This window comes from Eptatretus burgeri, chromosome 12 (assembly GCF_056783735.1).
Source record: "Eptatretus burgeri isolate ZD-2024b chromosome 12, Ebu_testis_v1, whole genome shotgun sequence".
Taxonomy (NCBI): domain Eukaryota; kingdom Metazoa; phylum Chordata; class Myxini; order Myxiniformes; family Myxinidae; genus Eptatretus; species Eptatretus burgeri.
Genome location: NC_140972.1, coordinates 61,470,426 through 61,486,510, shown reverse-complemented (window position 1 = coordinate 61,486,510; position 16,085 = coordinate 61,470,426). Strand labels below are relative to the sequence as shown.

The following is a 16,085-nucleotide window of genomic DNA, read 5'->3' as shown; positions in this document are numbered from 1 at the left end:
GTGTCTGTCTGCTTAAGTAAGACTGCAGAAGGTCGTTATTGTTCTCATTATTATTTTTGCGTTAAGTCTGTTCTGTGTCAGTTTTTGTAAGTTGCTTGTTTATTTGCTGCACCACACCTCTCCCCCTCCCCATCTCTGCACAACACACCCCAATAGATCTTGATCGTACCACATACCTTTCCTCGCCCATTGTTAATAAATTATTATTGGAAATGTTCCCAGCTCGTTTTTGTGGTTTCTTTCATTGATCCAGCATGGTCCCAATCCTAGCTTAGCCGGGACTTTATTCCCAATAACTTGTTCCTTTTAGCCGGTACGTCCTTGGCAGTGTCGCTCGGCTGCATGCGATCTGGTAAAGTGATCCGATCAGGTAGAGTGATCTGGTTCGGACAAGGCATACCGAGGGCGTGTTCCCCGGTAATTAAATCATTTGATTAATTAGGTAACGGTAACCTGATTAACCCATAGACGGGAGGACCTTAGGTCATGCGGTTGAGTTATTGGCGTCCACGATCGGTTTAGCGACCTGCCACATCACGGAATTATCCGTGTCCGACGGCCTACAATTCCGGGGAGTCTGGTGGGAGCCGAGATAGCTCCCCCCCCCCCCCCCAGTGGTCTTCTCACCCGACCCCCAACAATACTATTCCCTGCTGTCGGTACTTTGTCAATAAAACTTAATGTTAACATTCTCAACACACACAACAACAACATACGTTAAGGAACATCCTCAACACACGTTAAGGAGCAACAACATCATGGTCAGGTGTTTATCAGATCATAAATGATCATAGCCAAAAGAACAGCAAGCCATAACAGCTTTTGTCTCAACATTATCAAGCATTTAATGAACTTACAAAATGATAAAAAAAATATGAAAACACACAGGCCCAAGGCCAAGAAGCCTGTGGCATTTTATAAACATTTCCATTTTATGTGTCATCATAATCTGGCTCAAAATTGTGGCTTTTTGAGTGGCTCAAAATTGTGAGTGGACAACCCACCGAGCAGCCGTGTGAGGGGTCGGGGCCAATCGGAGTGCCCGATTGGCCTGTTAATAAGAGATGTGCTCTGACTTTTCATTTTTTCACAGGAGAGGAGGAGAGTTTCATTTTCAGATCTCAAATCTCAAAAGGAAAAACTGAGTAGAGTTAATGATTGCATTACATACATGAGTACAGGGAGGGATCAACGTTTCCAAACTGATAGGAAGGCTGGGGGGGAGGGGGTCATCAAAAAATAGCACTGATGGAAAACTGAAAGACCTGTTATTTTTGTGTAACAACAGATAATCAGGAGGAAGCCAGCAGAGTTTGCTTTGTGCTTAGTTAATGCCGATAATATAAAAACCTCTTATCTTCATTAACTTGATCAGAGACAGGTGAAAGGAGTCCGAAACAACTCAAATGGGGGAAGAAGACCACAATTTCAGGCTGAAAAGGGTCTATTGATGATTGTTTGCTTGGATAATCATCAATAAATCTTTGGCAATTAAATCTCAAATATGCATGAAAAATGCTCAAGCACCAAACATAAGCACTCATCTCAGAATTTATCTGCCCATATGGAAAGTGCAAAAAATACAATCACAACTCTCAGACATCAACCAAGGTACTGAGCCCCGACTAATTTTTTAGCGGTGACTGCGTTGCCAGGAGCTCAATGAAGAGAACCATCACATTCATCAATGTCCAATGCTCACCGGACAGAGATGAGATTGAACATCCAATGGACACGGACCTGCTGTATTCCTCCTCGTGGCACTGAGCCCACAAAGGCCAGGTTGAGTTGTTGATCTTGGCTCAGAAAGTATTCGGCAGCATTTTGGTGTGGAAGTGGTGGACTGCAGAAACAAGGAAAAAACAGCTCTCACAAACTTGAAAAGCAGTGGATCGGTCAAAAAAATGAGATAGCTTTAAAAACAGGAACAAAATCTCTTCTGAGAGCATTACCATGGACTATAACCAAAAAGGGGGCTGTGTGCAGTTAGGGTTAGGGTTAGGGATGAGGAAACATGTCAATGTTTTGATGAGGAAAAACAATGAGGAAACAGTCCTGACAAGGATGAGGAAACATAGAATCAAAAGCATTCTTGGACAGGACTGTTTCAAACTTCATGTTCTCACCAGTAAGACAAAATGGTTGATCCAAAAGTCAAAATAACTTGTGAACAAAATGAGTTAAAGCTGCAACATCTCCTTGATCGAGTCATTCAGTCTCATATGCTAGCCCTGGCTCCGAGTTTTCCAATGTAAAAGTTTCACAAGTTGGTGATACTGAAAAATTCAATCTGTTGAAGATCTTTTTTTTTTCTGCAGTGTCCAACTCAATAAAGTATTTGGAATTTGAAACTAAGAGGCAAAGATTATGGAGTATCACGCGGATCATGGAGTGTCGTGAAGACCTCGTCACGTCATGAGGCAAATGTTTATATGGGAACACCAAACAGGCTGGTCTGGATCCTGAATTCGTTCGTGTAAAGTGAACTGCTGAGAAATGAATGAGGAAATTTTATCAGAAACATTAGGATGGCAGGATGGCCAAGAAGTAGACGCACTCACCTCGAAGCTGTCTAACCTGGGTTTGAATCTGGACCCAGCTATAGACCATCGTCCTGGTGTTTCACCTTCCTCGCATGCAGTCAGTCAGACAGACGTTAAACGGGGTGTCCCGTCTGAGACACAAGTCAGTGGCCATGAAGATCCCACGGTGTCCTTCACAAAGAGTCGACGAGCTATCGCCAGCATCCTGGCCAAAATCCAAATTCCTGCTCCAACCTACAGAGGGCACTATCAGCAGTACAGCTGTTCTATCAGCCATTGATGGATGAAGAAGAAGACGAGAAAAATACGAAGAAGAAGAAGACGAGAAAAAGACGAGAAAAATACGAAGAAGAAGAAGACGAGAAAAAGACGAGAAAAAGACGAGAAAAATACGAAGACGAGAAAAAGACGAGAAAAAGACGAGAAAAAGACGAGAAAAAGACGAGAAAAATACGAGAAAAATACGAAGACGAGAAAAAGACGAGAAAAAGACGAGAAAAAGACGAGAAAAAGACGAGAAAAATACGAAGAAGAAGAAGACGAGAAAAAGACGAGAAAAAGACGAGAAAAATACGAAGAAGAAGAAGACGAGAAAAAGACGAGAAAAATACGAAGAAGAAGAAGACGAGAAAAAGACGAGAAAAATACGAAGAAGAAGAAGACGAGAAAAAGACGAGAAAAATACGAAGAAGAAGAAGACGAGAAAAAGACGAGAAAAAGACGAGAAAAAGACGAGAAAAAGACGAGAAAAAGACGAGAAAAAGACGAGAAAAAGACGAGAAAAAGACGAAGAAGAAGAAGACGAGAAGAAGACGAGAAGAAGACGAGAAGAGGAAGGAGAAGAGGAAGGAGAAGACGGGGAGGAGAAGACGGGGAGGAGAAGACGGGGAGGAGGGGAAGACGGGGAGGAGGGCGAGGACGGGGAGGTGGGCGAGGACGGGGAGGAGGGCGAGGACGGGGAGGAGGGCGAGGACGGCGAGGAGGACGAGGACGGGGAGGAGGACGGGGGCGGGGAGGTGGACGAGGACTGGGCGGAGGGCGGGGACGGGGAGGAGGGGGAGGACGGGGAGGAGGGGGAGGACGGGAGGAGGGCGAGGACGGGGAGGAGGGCGAGGACGGGGAGGAGGAGGGCGAGGACGGGGAGGAGGGCGAGGACGGGGAGGAGGGCGAGGACGGGAGGAGGGCGAGGACGGGGAGGAGGGCGAGGACGGGGAGGAGGGCGAGGACGGGGAGGAGGGCGAGGACGGGGAGGTGGGCGAGGACGGGGACAAGGACGAGGGCGGGGAGGACGAGGACGGGGAGGAGGGCGAGGACGGGGAGGAGGACGAGCACGGGGGGGAGGACGAGGACGGGGGGGGGGACGAGGACCGGGAGGAGGACGAGGACGGGAGGAGGACGAGGACGGGAGGAGGACGAGGACGGGGAGGAGGACGAGGACGGGGAGGAGGACGAGGACGGGGAGGAGGACGAGGACGGGGAGGAGGACGAGGACGGGAGGAGGACGAGGACGGGAGGAGGACGAGGAGGGGGAGGAGGACGAGGACGGGGAGGAGGACGAGGACGAGGAGAGGGACGAGGAGAGGGACGGGAGAGGGACGGGAGAGGGACGGGAGAGGGACGGGAAAGGGACGGGAAAGGGACGGGAAAGGGACGGGAAAGGGACGGGAAAGGGACGGGAAAGGGACGGGAAAGGGACGGGAAAGGGACGGGAAAGGGACGGGAAAAGGGACGGGAAAGGGACGGGAAAGGGACGGGAAAGGGACGGGAAAGGGACGGGAAAGGGACGGGAAAGGGACGGGAAAGGGACGGGAAAGGGACGGGAAAAGGACGGGAAAAGGACGAGGAAAGGACGAGGAAAGGACGAGGAAAGGACGAGGAAAGGACGAGGAAAGGACGAGGAAAGGACGAGGAAAGGACGAGGAAAAAAGACGAGGAAAAAAGACGAGGAAAAAAGACGAGGAAAAAAGACGAGGAAAAAAGACGAGAAAAAAAGACGAGAAAAAAAGACGAAAAAAGAAGAAGAAGAATTAGACAACCTTTCCAAGATCAATTTATGTGTCAGAAAGAGCATCATCCCTGCAAGGTGGTAGGTGAAATGAGAGCGAGAGATGAACCTTCAGAGTTTAGGCTTTATTCCATTTGATTGGAGCCGCTTCTGTGGGCACACCAGGAAATACAGGTTCAGCTAGGAGTACATAAGCAGTAACGTATACATGTGCAGTTAACCATTGCAGACTAAATCCGCGTAAGCACGGAGTTCGATATAATCTCCATTCTCACCAGTCAATGAGCACCTTCAGTTAACGAGCATCAAGTGGACAGCCGATGTCAATAGCAATGCCCCGGGGACAATCACTCGTGCCGCAGAGAGACATCCCCTTATACGCGAGACGCACAACATGTGATCCCGCGTCATGTCCCTCGATTCACGTTAATTCACCACATTCTCCCCACCTTTAAAATGTAACTAGGGGCCCATCTTACACACCATGATTGCTTTAGCACTATAGGAGTATACATTTCAAGCAACGCGGACTAATAGATCTACAGAAGCATACATGCCAAGCAGTGATTATTTTGAGTTGTAGGAGCATGGAAATGAGCATCGATATATGATATAATGGGCATATAGGAGCATGAGCAGCGAGAATGCCGATAATCCCCTTTACAGATTGAGTCGTCGAGGGGGCCTTATTCGTCGACCTCTCCGGGAGTAAACGGCAGTTTCACTTGAGGGAGACTCCCGATCCTCTTGGTGAGCCTCGACTTGTGCCGGGGATGACTCCTCGATCGCTCTCGGGTGGAACGCGGCAGCCCCGTCGCCTGGCGGAGTTCCTGGGAGGGAAATGTCAGAAGGAGGAGTGCCAGAAGGTGGTGTACCGGCGGGAGGAGTACCTGAGGGAGCCAGATGGTGAACCGACACAGTGGTCTCCCTGCCATCCGGGAGCCTGACATGCGCATACTCTGGATTAGTGTCAATGAGTTCGCCCCCGTCCACCAGGGGTTCATACTTGCTTTGTCGTACCGGGCGTTTCATGAACACTGTACCGGGGTGGGTCAGCCAGTTGGGCACCGTTTGACCGTCAACATAACGTCGTTGGTGAGTAAACATACGTTCGTGAGGAGTGGCATTTGTGGACGTGCAGAGCAAAGAGCGTATGGAATTCAGAGCGTCAGGAAGAGTAACCTCCCATCGCTCGGGGCCCAGTCCTCTCGATTTCAGCGCCAGAGTTACGGCTTTCCAAATTACTCCATTATACCGTTCCACCTGCCCGTTTCCCTGTGGGTTGTAACCCGTCGTTCGACTAGTTGCTATGCCGTGCTCTAATAGGAATTGTTTTAGCCCGGCCGACATGAAACACGGCCCTCTGTCTGAATGTATGTACGAAGGTCTCCCAAACATAGCGAAGAGGTCAGAGAGACATTTTACGACAGTGCCCGAGGTCATATCCGAGCACGGAAACGCGAAAGGGAACCTTGAATATTCATCAACAACGGTGAATATGTATCTGTTGTCTGTTTCGGTCGGTAGGGGCCCTTTGAAGTCGATGTTTAGTCTCTCGAAGGGGGAAGTAGCCTTGATCAGTCTGCCAGAAGCCACGCCATAGAATCTGGGTTTTAGTTCAGCACAAACAGGGCATGAAGCATTCATTTGTTTAATATCTTCAACAGAATAGGGAAGATTTTGTCTGCGTACGAAATGTGCCATCCTGGTTACCCCTGGGTGGCACAGAGACACATGGAGGTCTTGCAAAGCCTGACTGATTGTTGCCGAACTGTAGACCCGGGAGAAGGTATCTGCAGCAGGGTTTTCTTTCCCGGGCCGGTAAACAATGTCGTACCTGTAGCAAGCTAGGTCTATCCGCCATCTCATAATTTTTTCATTCTTAATTTTCCCGTTATTTTTCCCATCAAACATGAAAGCCACGGATCGTTGGTCCGTAACGAGCGTGAAGTGGTTTCCCAGTAAATAATGTCTCCATTTACGCAGCGCTTCGACGATGGCGTACGCCTCCTTCTCTATTGCCGAGTGTCTCTGCTCGCTTCTAGAGAGAGTTCTCGAGAAGAAAGCGACCGGCCGCCCAGACTGATTAAGTGTAGCAGCTATGGCGTGATTTGAAGCGTCGGTCTCCACCACGAAGGGCACCGAGCTGTCGATCGATAAAACCACGGACTTACTGATATCATCCTTGAGATTGTGGAAAGCTTTCACGACAGCGGCATCTGGTGGAAAGTTTTTGCAATGCACTAGGGGATGTATTTTCTCGGAGTATTGCGAAATCCATCTTGCATAGTAAGCGAACATCCCGATCACCCGGCGCATTGTTTGCAAGTCCTGAGGTGGTGGAAGCTCACGGAGCGGGCGCAATCGCTCAGGATCAGGCTTAATTGTGCCGTCGGCTATTGTGTAGCCGAGAAGGTCAATTGACCTTGCCGAGAATACGCATTTCTCGTAGTTGAGAGTCAGATTATATTTTCCAGCAATGCTCAAGAATCTGTCCAGATTCCTATCATGTTCCCTCTGATCCCTACCGCACACTGTGACATTATCCACGTAAACAAAAGTGTCTTCGAGGTTTTCATCTGAGATGATGTCGTCCATAACCCGTTGGAAGCAAGCTACTCCATTCGTGACACCGAATGGTATCCTTCTGAACTGGTAGAGGCGCCGCCCTGCCTGGAATGCAGTGTACGGTTTGTCTTCCTCTCGGATGGGAATTTGATGATAGGCGCTTCGCAAGTCGATGGTACTGAATACCTTATAATTGGCCACGCGTTCAACCATCTCATCTATGCGCGGCAGGGGGTAGGCGTCGAGTTGGGTGAAGCGATTGACCGTTTGGGAATAATCGACAACCATCCGTTTCTTATGGTTCTGACTGCTGGTTACTAACACCTGTGCGCGCCATGGCGAATCGCTCGGTTCTATAATTCCCTCCTCCAGTAATCGCTTGGTTTCCGAAGTGATGAAATTCATGTCAGCAGTGGTATATCGCCGCGATTTGATCGCTATCGGTTTGCAGACCGGCGACAAGTTAGCGAACAGCTGGGGGACGTCACCTCCGCGGTGGTCAACGCATTTAAAATTAGACGAGGCTTGCTTCCTCCAAAGGGTATTTCGACGCTCGTGTGCTGCTTGAGGACATTATGACCCAGAATTACGTCTGCGCACAAATCACGAAGCACCAGCACCTTTACATCCCGATGCGTGTACCCTTTTACGTCCAATTCAACATTGCAGTACCCTCGTACGCGGGATTGTAGTGAGGTGGCGGCCATGCATACCGTATTGTCAGTCGGGTGGATTACCCATTTCCTGCCCTTCACTAGCGAGCTGTTGACGAAACTTTCAGAGCTACCGGTATCAATCAGTGCCTCAGCCATATGCCCGTTAATTCGTACGTTGATGATAGCCTTGGATAGATTCCCCGGGGAGGCTGCAGTCAATTTATTTTGCGAGTAGAGAGCCGCAGAAGTGGGTTTATTTCTCCTTAGAGTAGATTTACATACCTTGGCATAATGCCCTTTCTTGTCGCAATTCATGCATGTGGCATCTCTGGCGGGACATTTTTGACGAGGATGCCTTTTGTACCCACAAAAGAAGCATTTACCAATCGGAGCAGTTGCTGAGGAGTTTGACGAGGTCTGGGTATCCGGCTCCTCGGGTGTTTCTCCATCCCTCATGTCTGGCTGTGTCTGTGCCAGTGGGGTTCCTTGGGTTCCCATCGTAGCAGCGTTCATGAGCAGCATCGGTGTCCCAAATGACTCAGATTGCTGCTGAGCCGTATCCATCGCTCGAGCCTGATCGACTACCTTGTCAAGAGTGGGTTGCGCTTTCTCTAGTAAGCGTTGCCGTATGTGGGCTGATCTGAGTCCTTGGATGAATGCCTCCCGGGTCGCTTCCTTTCGGTGTTCCTCGGCGCTTACCGCCCGGAAGCTGCAGTCTTTTCCCAGCTGATTCAGAGCTTGCAGGAACTGATCGATTGTCTCCCCGGCTGCTTACTTGCGTGTGTTGAGAAGATGTCGTATGTATACCTCGTTCTTGGGCTTCACGTAGAGCGCCTGCAGCACGTCGATCGCTGCTTCGTAAGTGTCGCACCCCGAGAAGAGCCTGTACACGCCGGGCGAGACATGATTCACGAGAGCGGCAAATTTGTCAGCTCCCTCCGCGATGATGGTCAGATAGTGTGAGAAGGAGCAGAACCAATGTGACCATTTCATTTCTGCGTCAGTCGCGTTCGGGTCTGCGTCGAACCTCTCTGGTTTGTAGATCTTGTCCATCTTTGGTTGAGAGAGCCGAGAAAATCAAATGGAATAAATTGAAATGAGAGCGAGAGATGAACCTTCAGAGTTTAGGCTTTATTCCATTTGATTGGAGCCGCTTCTGTGGGCACACCGGGGAATACAGGTTCAGCTAGGAGTACATAAGCAGTAACGTATACATGTGCAGTTAACCATTGCAGACTAAATCCGCGTAAGCACGGAGTTCGATATAATCTCCATTCTCACCAGTCAATGAGCACCTTCAGTTAACGAGCATCAAGTGGACAGCCGATGTCAACAGCAATGCCCCGGGGACAATCACTCGTGCCGCAGAGAGACATCCCCTTATACGCGAGACGCACAACATGTGATCCCGCGTCATGTCCCTCGATTCACGTTAATTCACCACAGTAGGTAGGTCAAGTGGGGTTCCCTCTGGGAGATGAGGCGGAGGGCTTTCTTTCTACCATGGGGCTCGAAGATTTTATCCACATAAAATACTGTAAAACGATATAAATCTCACACAAAATAAAAAACCTGAGAGAAAATAATGATAAAAACAGTTAAACACAATATCATATAAAGCTGGGAAGAAAAACTTTGCTGCACCTCGGACACAACAGCAGACAAACAAAAAGGAAGCCAAATAATGACGGACACGAGTGAGTGGCTTCTGACCTTCTTCACAACAATCAGGACGAGGTGCAGAGTTTCTGGCGGTGTATTCGTAAAAGAGCGTTGTTTACCTCTCTGGATTCCGGCTTCTGCTTGCACGAATATATTTTACGATGTTCGCGTAAACGGCGCAACTTTTACCTGACAATTAATTTTAACTGCTTCAGTTTGCACGTGCAAACAAATTACGGACGTAAATCTTCTCAGGCCGAGTAACCACTCACCAGAAACCCGTGCTCTTCCAGAAGTGAGTCAGGGGAGCCGGGCTTGACCTGCTGTTCGCGTCAGCATCGATAAAGTGCGGGTTTTCGACGTGACTTTTAACGGCGAAGCCAATTATGGAGAGTTGGACAATAAGAATCAGATCGAATTTAAATGAATTCATAATTATTAACAGGAAGAGCGCACAAACTCCCACAAACACTTCCACATAAACTTCCTCAAATTCCTCACATCCAGTCCTTCCTCTTCTTCTTCTTTATTATTCTTAATGCATTCCAATCCTCCTCCTCCTCCTCCTCATCCTCATCATCAGGCTTTCCGTGAACACCTTTCATCAGTATATCCTCAGGTGAATCGGTATTAAAAAAAAAATCTTATCAGAGACGTGGTTGGTCGGTGCACCTCACGTGTGGGTTATTCACATACACCGCTTAAAACGAATTGGTGAAATTGATTCCCGGTGTGTTCCGTTAGCAAGCGGCTTGCTTACAGCTTGCCAAGCACCAAGCTTGATCGTAATTATTTTGGCGAGGTGGTGCAGCATTACGGAGTATGCAAGGAACTGTGACGGGAAGTTAAAGACATTTGAACCATCAGGCTGGCGAATTGTGAAAAACACAATAACTCAACCTGTCAGTTAAGTGTAGTGGTGTGAGTTCTACTGACGCTCGGAACACGTACGAACACAGCCGGTGTGCTCAAAGAAAACCCGGCAGGCTGTTTTACTGAACAGCAATCACTTTATTTATTTAAGCTCAGGTGGCGGCCATGTCTCTGGCCTCTCGCTCTCGGAACGCCTTCTCTCATTCGTCGAAACCAAGCTCAAAGCTCATTGGCTAGTTTCTATATCAGTTTCACAGTCTACCACAACCCTCCCACCTGAGGAGTAAACTTCACATTTGTTGGGCGATGATTGTAAGGAATAACGCACAATCTACTATTTCAAATCATTATTAATTCTACTCTGGAAAATATTTCAAACAGTTTGAAGATTTTGTCATTTTACACTTTGTCATGCTGTGATGCAGTAAAATGCAAACAAAACTGACTAGGGATAATATTGTCCGACAAGAATACGAAACAAATATTACAAAAAAAAAAAACACGAGTCATCCAAAAAAACTCAAAAGTGAGAGAAGGAAGAAACCAGAGTGATGATTTTCTTTGAGAACTTTCCTTCTGGCAGTGGTCATGACTTCTCTTTTCCGTTTGTTATTTTGAATACCAGCAAATACAACCTGGCGCTTAGTTAATGGGGGGGGGATTAAGGAGGGGGAGAGAGGAAGAGAGGAGGGAGGGGGAGAGAGGAAGAGAGGAGGGTAGAGGAGAGAGAGGAAGAGAGGAGGGAGGAGGAGAGAGAGAAAGAGAGGAGGGAGGAGAAGAGAGAGGAAGAGAGGAGGGAGGGGAGAGAGAGGAAGAGATGAGGGAGGGGAGAGAGAGGAAGAGAGGAGGGAGGGGAGAGAGAGGAAGAGAGGAGGGAGGAGGAGAGAGAGGAAGAGAGGAGGGAGGAGAGAGAGAGGAAGAGAGGAGGGAGGGGAGAGAGAGGAAGAGAGGAGGGAGAGGAGAGAGAGGAAGAGAGAGGAGGGAGGGGAGAGAGAGGAAGAGAGGAGGGAGGGGAGAGAGAGGAAGAGGAGAGAGAGGAGAGAGGAAGAGGAGAGAGGGGGAGAGAGGAAGAGAGGAACAGAGGAGGGAGGGGAGAGAGGAAGAGAGGAGGGAGGGAGGGGGAGAGAGGAAGAGGAGAGAGGGGGAGAGAGGAAGAGGAGAGAGGAGATAGGGGAAGAGAGGAAGAGAGGAACAGAGGAGGGAGGGGAGAGAGGAAGAGAGGAGGGAGGGGAGGGAGGGGGAGGGAGGAACAGAGAGCAGTGAGGGGAGAGAGGAAGGGAGGGGGAAGGGGGAGAGAGGAACAGAGGAGGGAGGGGAGAGAGGAACAGAGGAGGGAGGGGACAGAGGAAGAGAGGAGGGAGGGGACAGAGGAAGAGAGGAAGAGAGGAAGAGAGGAAGAGAGGAAGAGAGGAAGAGAGGAAGAGAGGAAGAGAGGAAGAGAGGAAGAGAGGAAGAGAGGAAGAGAGGAAGAGAGGAAGAAGAGAGGAAGAAGAGAGGGGGAAGAGAGGGGGAAGAGAGGGGGAAGAGAGGGGGAAGAGAGGGGGAAGAGAGGGGGAAGAGAGGGGGAAGAGAGGGGGAAGAGAGGGGGAAGAGAGGGGGAAGAGAGGGGGAAGAGAGGGGAGAGAGAGAGAGAGAGGGAGAGAGAGAGAGAGAGAGAGAGAGAGAGAGAGAGAGAGAGAGAGAGAGAGAGAGAGAGAGAGAGAGAGAGAGAGAGAGAGAGAGAGAGAGAGAGAGAGAATGAAAAAAAAAGAAGAGGAGAAATGTGAGGGTGGAGGTGGGGTTAGTAAAGAGAATGATATTTTATGCTTAATGACTGAACACACGCACACCAAAACAAACTCATGTCAGAACAGTTGTACACACGACAACACAACAGAGTTTATCATGTAATCCGTTGGCACATCTGCAAACTCTGACATCTCAGTTCCAGAATATTTGTGGGAACATGAACCAAAAGCAATCACTGAAACATGGAAGTACCTACCGCTCACATACGAACGAATGATGCCATAGAGCGTGAACATCGAAAACAAAGCGTTGTGACCAGATATCATACTTCGGGATAAAAAAGAGAAGGTGTTGCTGATTGAGGGTGTTGATACCAGTGATTTTGGTCAAAACAATTCAGAAATCAAGAAAATGACCAAACATCAAGACCTCAAGAATGAAGTGAGAAGATCCTGGAAGCTGAAGAATGCCAAAGTTGTACCAGTGATAGCTGGAGCTACTGGAATGATGAGAAAGAACCTCACAGAGATATTAAACAAAAGGGCAGTACCCTTGGCCACTTACCTGGTAGCGACTGGGTAAGACAACCAGGCAACCACTGGTAAGTATGGATAACCCACAAAATACATAATGGAGAAGAAAGTAAATGCCACTGGATTTTTATTGTTAATGTCATGAACAAACTTTAGTACATCACGGGTGGTGAAGATGGTGATCAACTTTCATCGGAATTGTGTGTGTAGTTTCTGAGAAGAAAGCAAATGCATATTTTGGGGCAACCCCCCAGTAATCTCCCTCCGTAGACCCCTTTTTACCTCTGCCACCGAAGTTGAAGGAGGTTATGTTTTCACCCCTGTCTATTTGTGTACAGCATATCTCAAAAAGTTGTGGACGGATCCGGATGAAATTTGGTGGACATCTTCGGTGTGTGACAAGGATGAACTGATTCGATTTTGGTGAAGATCCGCATCCGGATCTGATAATTTTGTAAGTGATTCTTCACCATTGAGAGGTAGCACGATATTTCAAAAATGTATTGGGCCAGATACATATGTTCTCGTAGATCAGGCATTGTGTGGCGGAGGTATGTGCTCCACCCAGTGCCCTTATAGTTTTTTAATGCCATCATGGGTGATGAAGTTTGTGATCAAATTTCTGAGAAATCGTGTGTAGTTTCTGAGAAGTTGCAAGTATTTGTGGACGGACGGACGGACTGACGACGTGCCATCCCATAAGCTCCACAGACTACTTTACAGGTGTGCGAAAAACCACCATTCCTGGGAACATTATTACAAACGAACTACAGTTGGAAGATGTCCGGGGCTCAGCGACGATCCTGAAGAGCCCTCAGCACAAAACTTTGAGAACAGAAAACCACCGCTTCGTCCATGAATCGTGACCCCTTACTGAAATGAAGATGGATGCTTTGAGCCCACCATGGGAGGACTGCATTCCACATCCTGAAACTCGCACATGAAGATACCAATCACACACACACACACACACACACACACACACACACACACACACACACACACACACACACACACACACACACATACACACACACACACAGACCTGGAGTGGGAGCATTCAAAACCAACAGCATATACGTGCAGTGACCATTGCCCCTCACTGCTCGGCTCCGAATCTGATTCGTACATACTGCAGTCCCTTCAACAGGGGGAGGGTTGAGAGAGAGGGAGAGGAGTGGAGAGAGAGGGAGAGGAGTGGAGAGAGAGGGGGGAGAGGGGAGGGATCAGAGAGAGAGAGAGAGAGAGAGAGAGGGGTCTGGATCAGAAAGAGGGATAGGGATGGGAGAGAGGTGGTTGGTGTATTGCGACTGGATAGGTTGGGAGGCGGATAGGTTGGGAGGGAGAGGGGTGTGGTATTCTGGCAGATAGGAGGCCCAGTTTATCGTCCATCCAAGAGACGACACACACAGTGATGAATCACCCGGCCTGGAAAACACCGGGAGGACAGTTCAAAGCTGGGTTGGGATTCAAATCCAGGCTACAAAGACTGAGCATGTGTACCTCTCGGCTTTCCTGCCGTGATGTGGCAATTCTTTACTTCAGAAGTGAAAAGTTTATTTTTATCATTGTGATCATCTGTAGAACCATGCCATGGTATTGCAACTGAAAGTTGAAGAATGCACCAAGTGATAATATGAGTGAGTAAAATCATTTACCACACAAAGCACGAAACGTTTGAAGAAACTTTAAAAAGCGAAACGTTTTATTTTTATTTGTATTTATCAATGGAGAAGTAACAGACATTCGATAATGAGTGAGGAAAGTGAAAGAAAAAAAAACCTTTATCGTTAAGAAATCGTTGCAGCCTGTTCCAAGTCAAGGCATTGTTGAGCAGGCCAAAAAAACATGGCGGCTTCAGACCCCACAGAGGTTACCGAGGAAACGCCTTAAGACCGCAGAGAGCGAGGTGGCCGATGATCACGTGATGAAGGATTTAATTAAATAGGCTGTTGATTATCTTCAAAATGAGTGTTTTAATTAACCCAAACACCCAATTTTCACTTGAGTGGAGTTTTCTTAGTTTGCATTCAAAGTTTCAGGCTGCAAGGTTTTATGGTTTTGGAATAATGGAGGAGACACACTGACACACACACACACACACGTTTATTAGTATAGACTGATCTACGGTTCATGGAGAAGCTTGTATATAAATCGTAAGCATTGCGACAAAGACATTCATATCGACCAGTGTACATCAACATAAATTACAAGGACATGAGGAGACTGGGTGAGTACAGAGTCAATGAGATTTGAACTTGGCTTCCCAGCATAATGAGCCATGAAACAAAAGAGAAATGGAACTAGGTAATCTTTCTTGTTTGCCCTTTTGTCTCATCGTTGTCTACCTGACACTGGGACAAAAATCCTACGGAACAAGTACAATGCAACACTAAATCCAATGTAGCTTGCAAATACCAGCTTGTTCAGCTGGTAATTTGGTCGCAAATTCATTGAAATCAACTTCGCTACTCCGTTTATCGCCTCCCTGTTCTCGTTACAAGAATGCAATCCTTCGTTTTCAGAGAAGAAACAGTCGTACGTGGCCCGGACGTTGTTTTGTTGAACATGTACATGGCTGTGAGGGTTTTTGTATGCTGCTTGACGTGGAAAGTGATTCATTACCACCATGATGACCATTCGATCTGTAAAAAGAACAAATGCACTCTTAAACAAGGACAAGAAACTTAATATTGTTGCAATATGCAGAAACTACAATGGATAATCTGCAACATCTAAACCATTAAAAATAATCATCATCTCCACAAGTGAACTTTTCACTACAATGGTTAATTGAATCCGGTTTCAACACACACTTCCCCACTTTTCGTTCTTCCGTTTCCGACTTTCCTACTTTGGATACAGAGTCCATGCTCATGGAGAAGCCAGAACACAGAACACAGAATAGACCAGGACGTAACAGAACGAAAAGAACAGTAGAAAGAAGGAGTGGGGACACACCAACAACAGGGGATGAGGGACAAAATAGATGGTTTATTGGAGAAATAAGGGATTTGCGGAACAATGAGGGAAAGTGGAGGACACGGGGTGAACAAGATGGATGCAGCCGCAAACTCTCGATCACAGAAGTGGAAGAAAAATCTGGAAACCCAGAAAGATGCAAAACGATCATGGTTGTGGATGGGGAGGTGACCTGAGATGGTGATGAACATCTGCTTTGAAGCCCTGGAAGGAAGAATGGCATCTATGGAGGAAGATTAGAATACTTGTTTCTTTCCAACCATCTGACACAAAGGGCAGAAGCACATTAAGACTAGAAGAGTACTCGGCAGAGCTCATACCTCCACCATGCAATGTCTGATCCAGTAGAACATATCGGGCCCGATGCACTTTTGAAGTATTGTTGCAGTTCTGAAAAACCGCATGCCTCCAAAGCAATGGCACACAACATACAGCGATCCCAAGGCAGTTATTTGAATAGTACGTGTATTAGTTAGTCCTTTCCATATATCTAGTGGGTAAAGGGGAAAGATGCGTTGCATGGGACTCCTTCAGG

The 16,085-nt window shown here is 47.8% G+C and overlaps 2 protein-coding genes across 2 annotated transcripts in view; both read right to left on the bottom strand.

Annotated features, from left to right (window-relative positions):
• The window catches only part of IDUA (alpha-L-iduronidase), a 148,767-nt gene extending 136,541 nt beyond the window's left edge, over positions 1 to 12,226 (bottom strand). The window contains exons 1-3 of the mRNA XM_085849119.1: positions 12,171 to 12,226; positions 9,707 to 9,955; positions 1,703 to 1,843 (exon numbers count right to left, since the gene is read on the bottom strand). Coding sequence (XP_085705245.1) covers positions 1,703 to 1,843; positions 9,707 to 9,955; positions 12,171 to 12,226 — 446 coding nt within the window. The remainder of the gene's footprint in view (positions 1 to 1,702; positions 1,844 to 9,706; positions 9,956 to 12,170) is intronic.
• A 2,029-nt stretch (positions 12,227 to 14,255) lies between these two features.
• Positions 14,256 to 16,085, bottom strand: part of LOC147015733 (uncharacterized) — a 12,233-nt gene continuing 10,403 nt past the window's right edge. Inside the window, exon 3 of the mRNA XM_085848215.1 lies at positions 14,256 to 15,213. Coding sequence (XP_085704341.1) covers positions 14,903 to 15,213 — 311 coding nt within the window. The 3' untranslated portion in view covers positions 14,256 to 14,902. The remainder of the gene's footprint in view (positions 15,214 to 16,085) is intronic.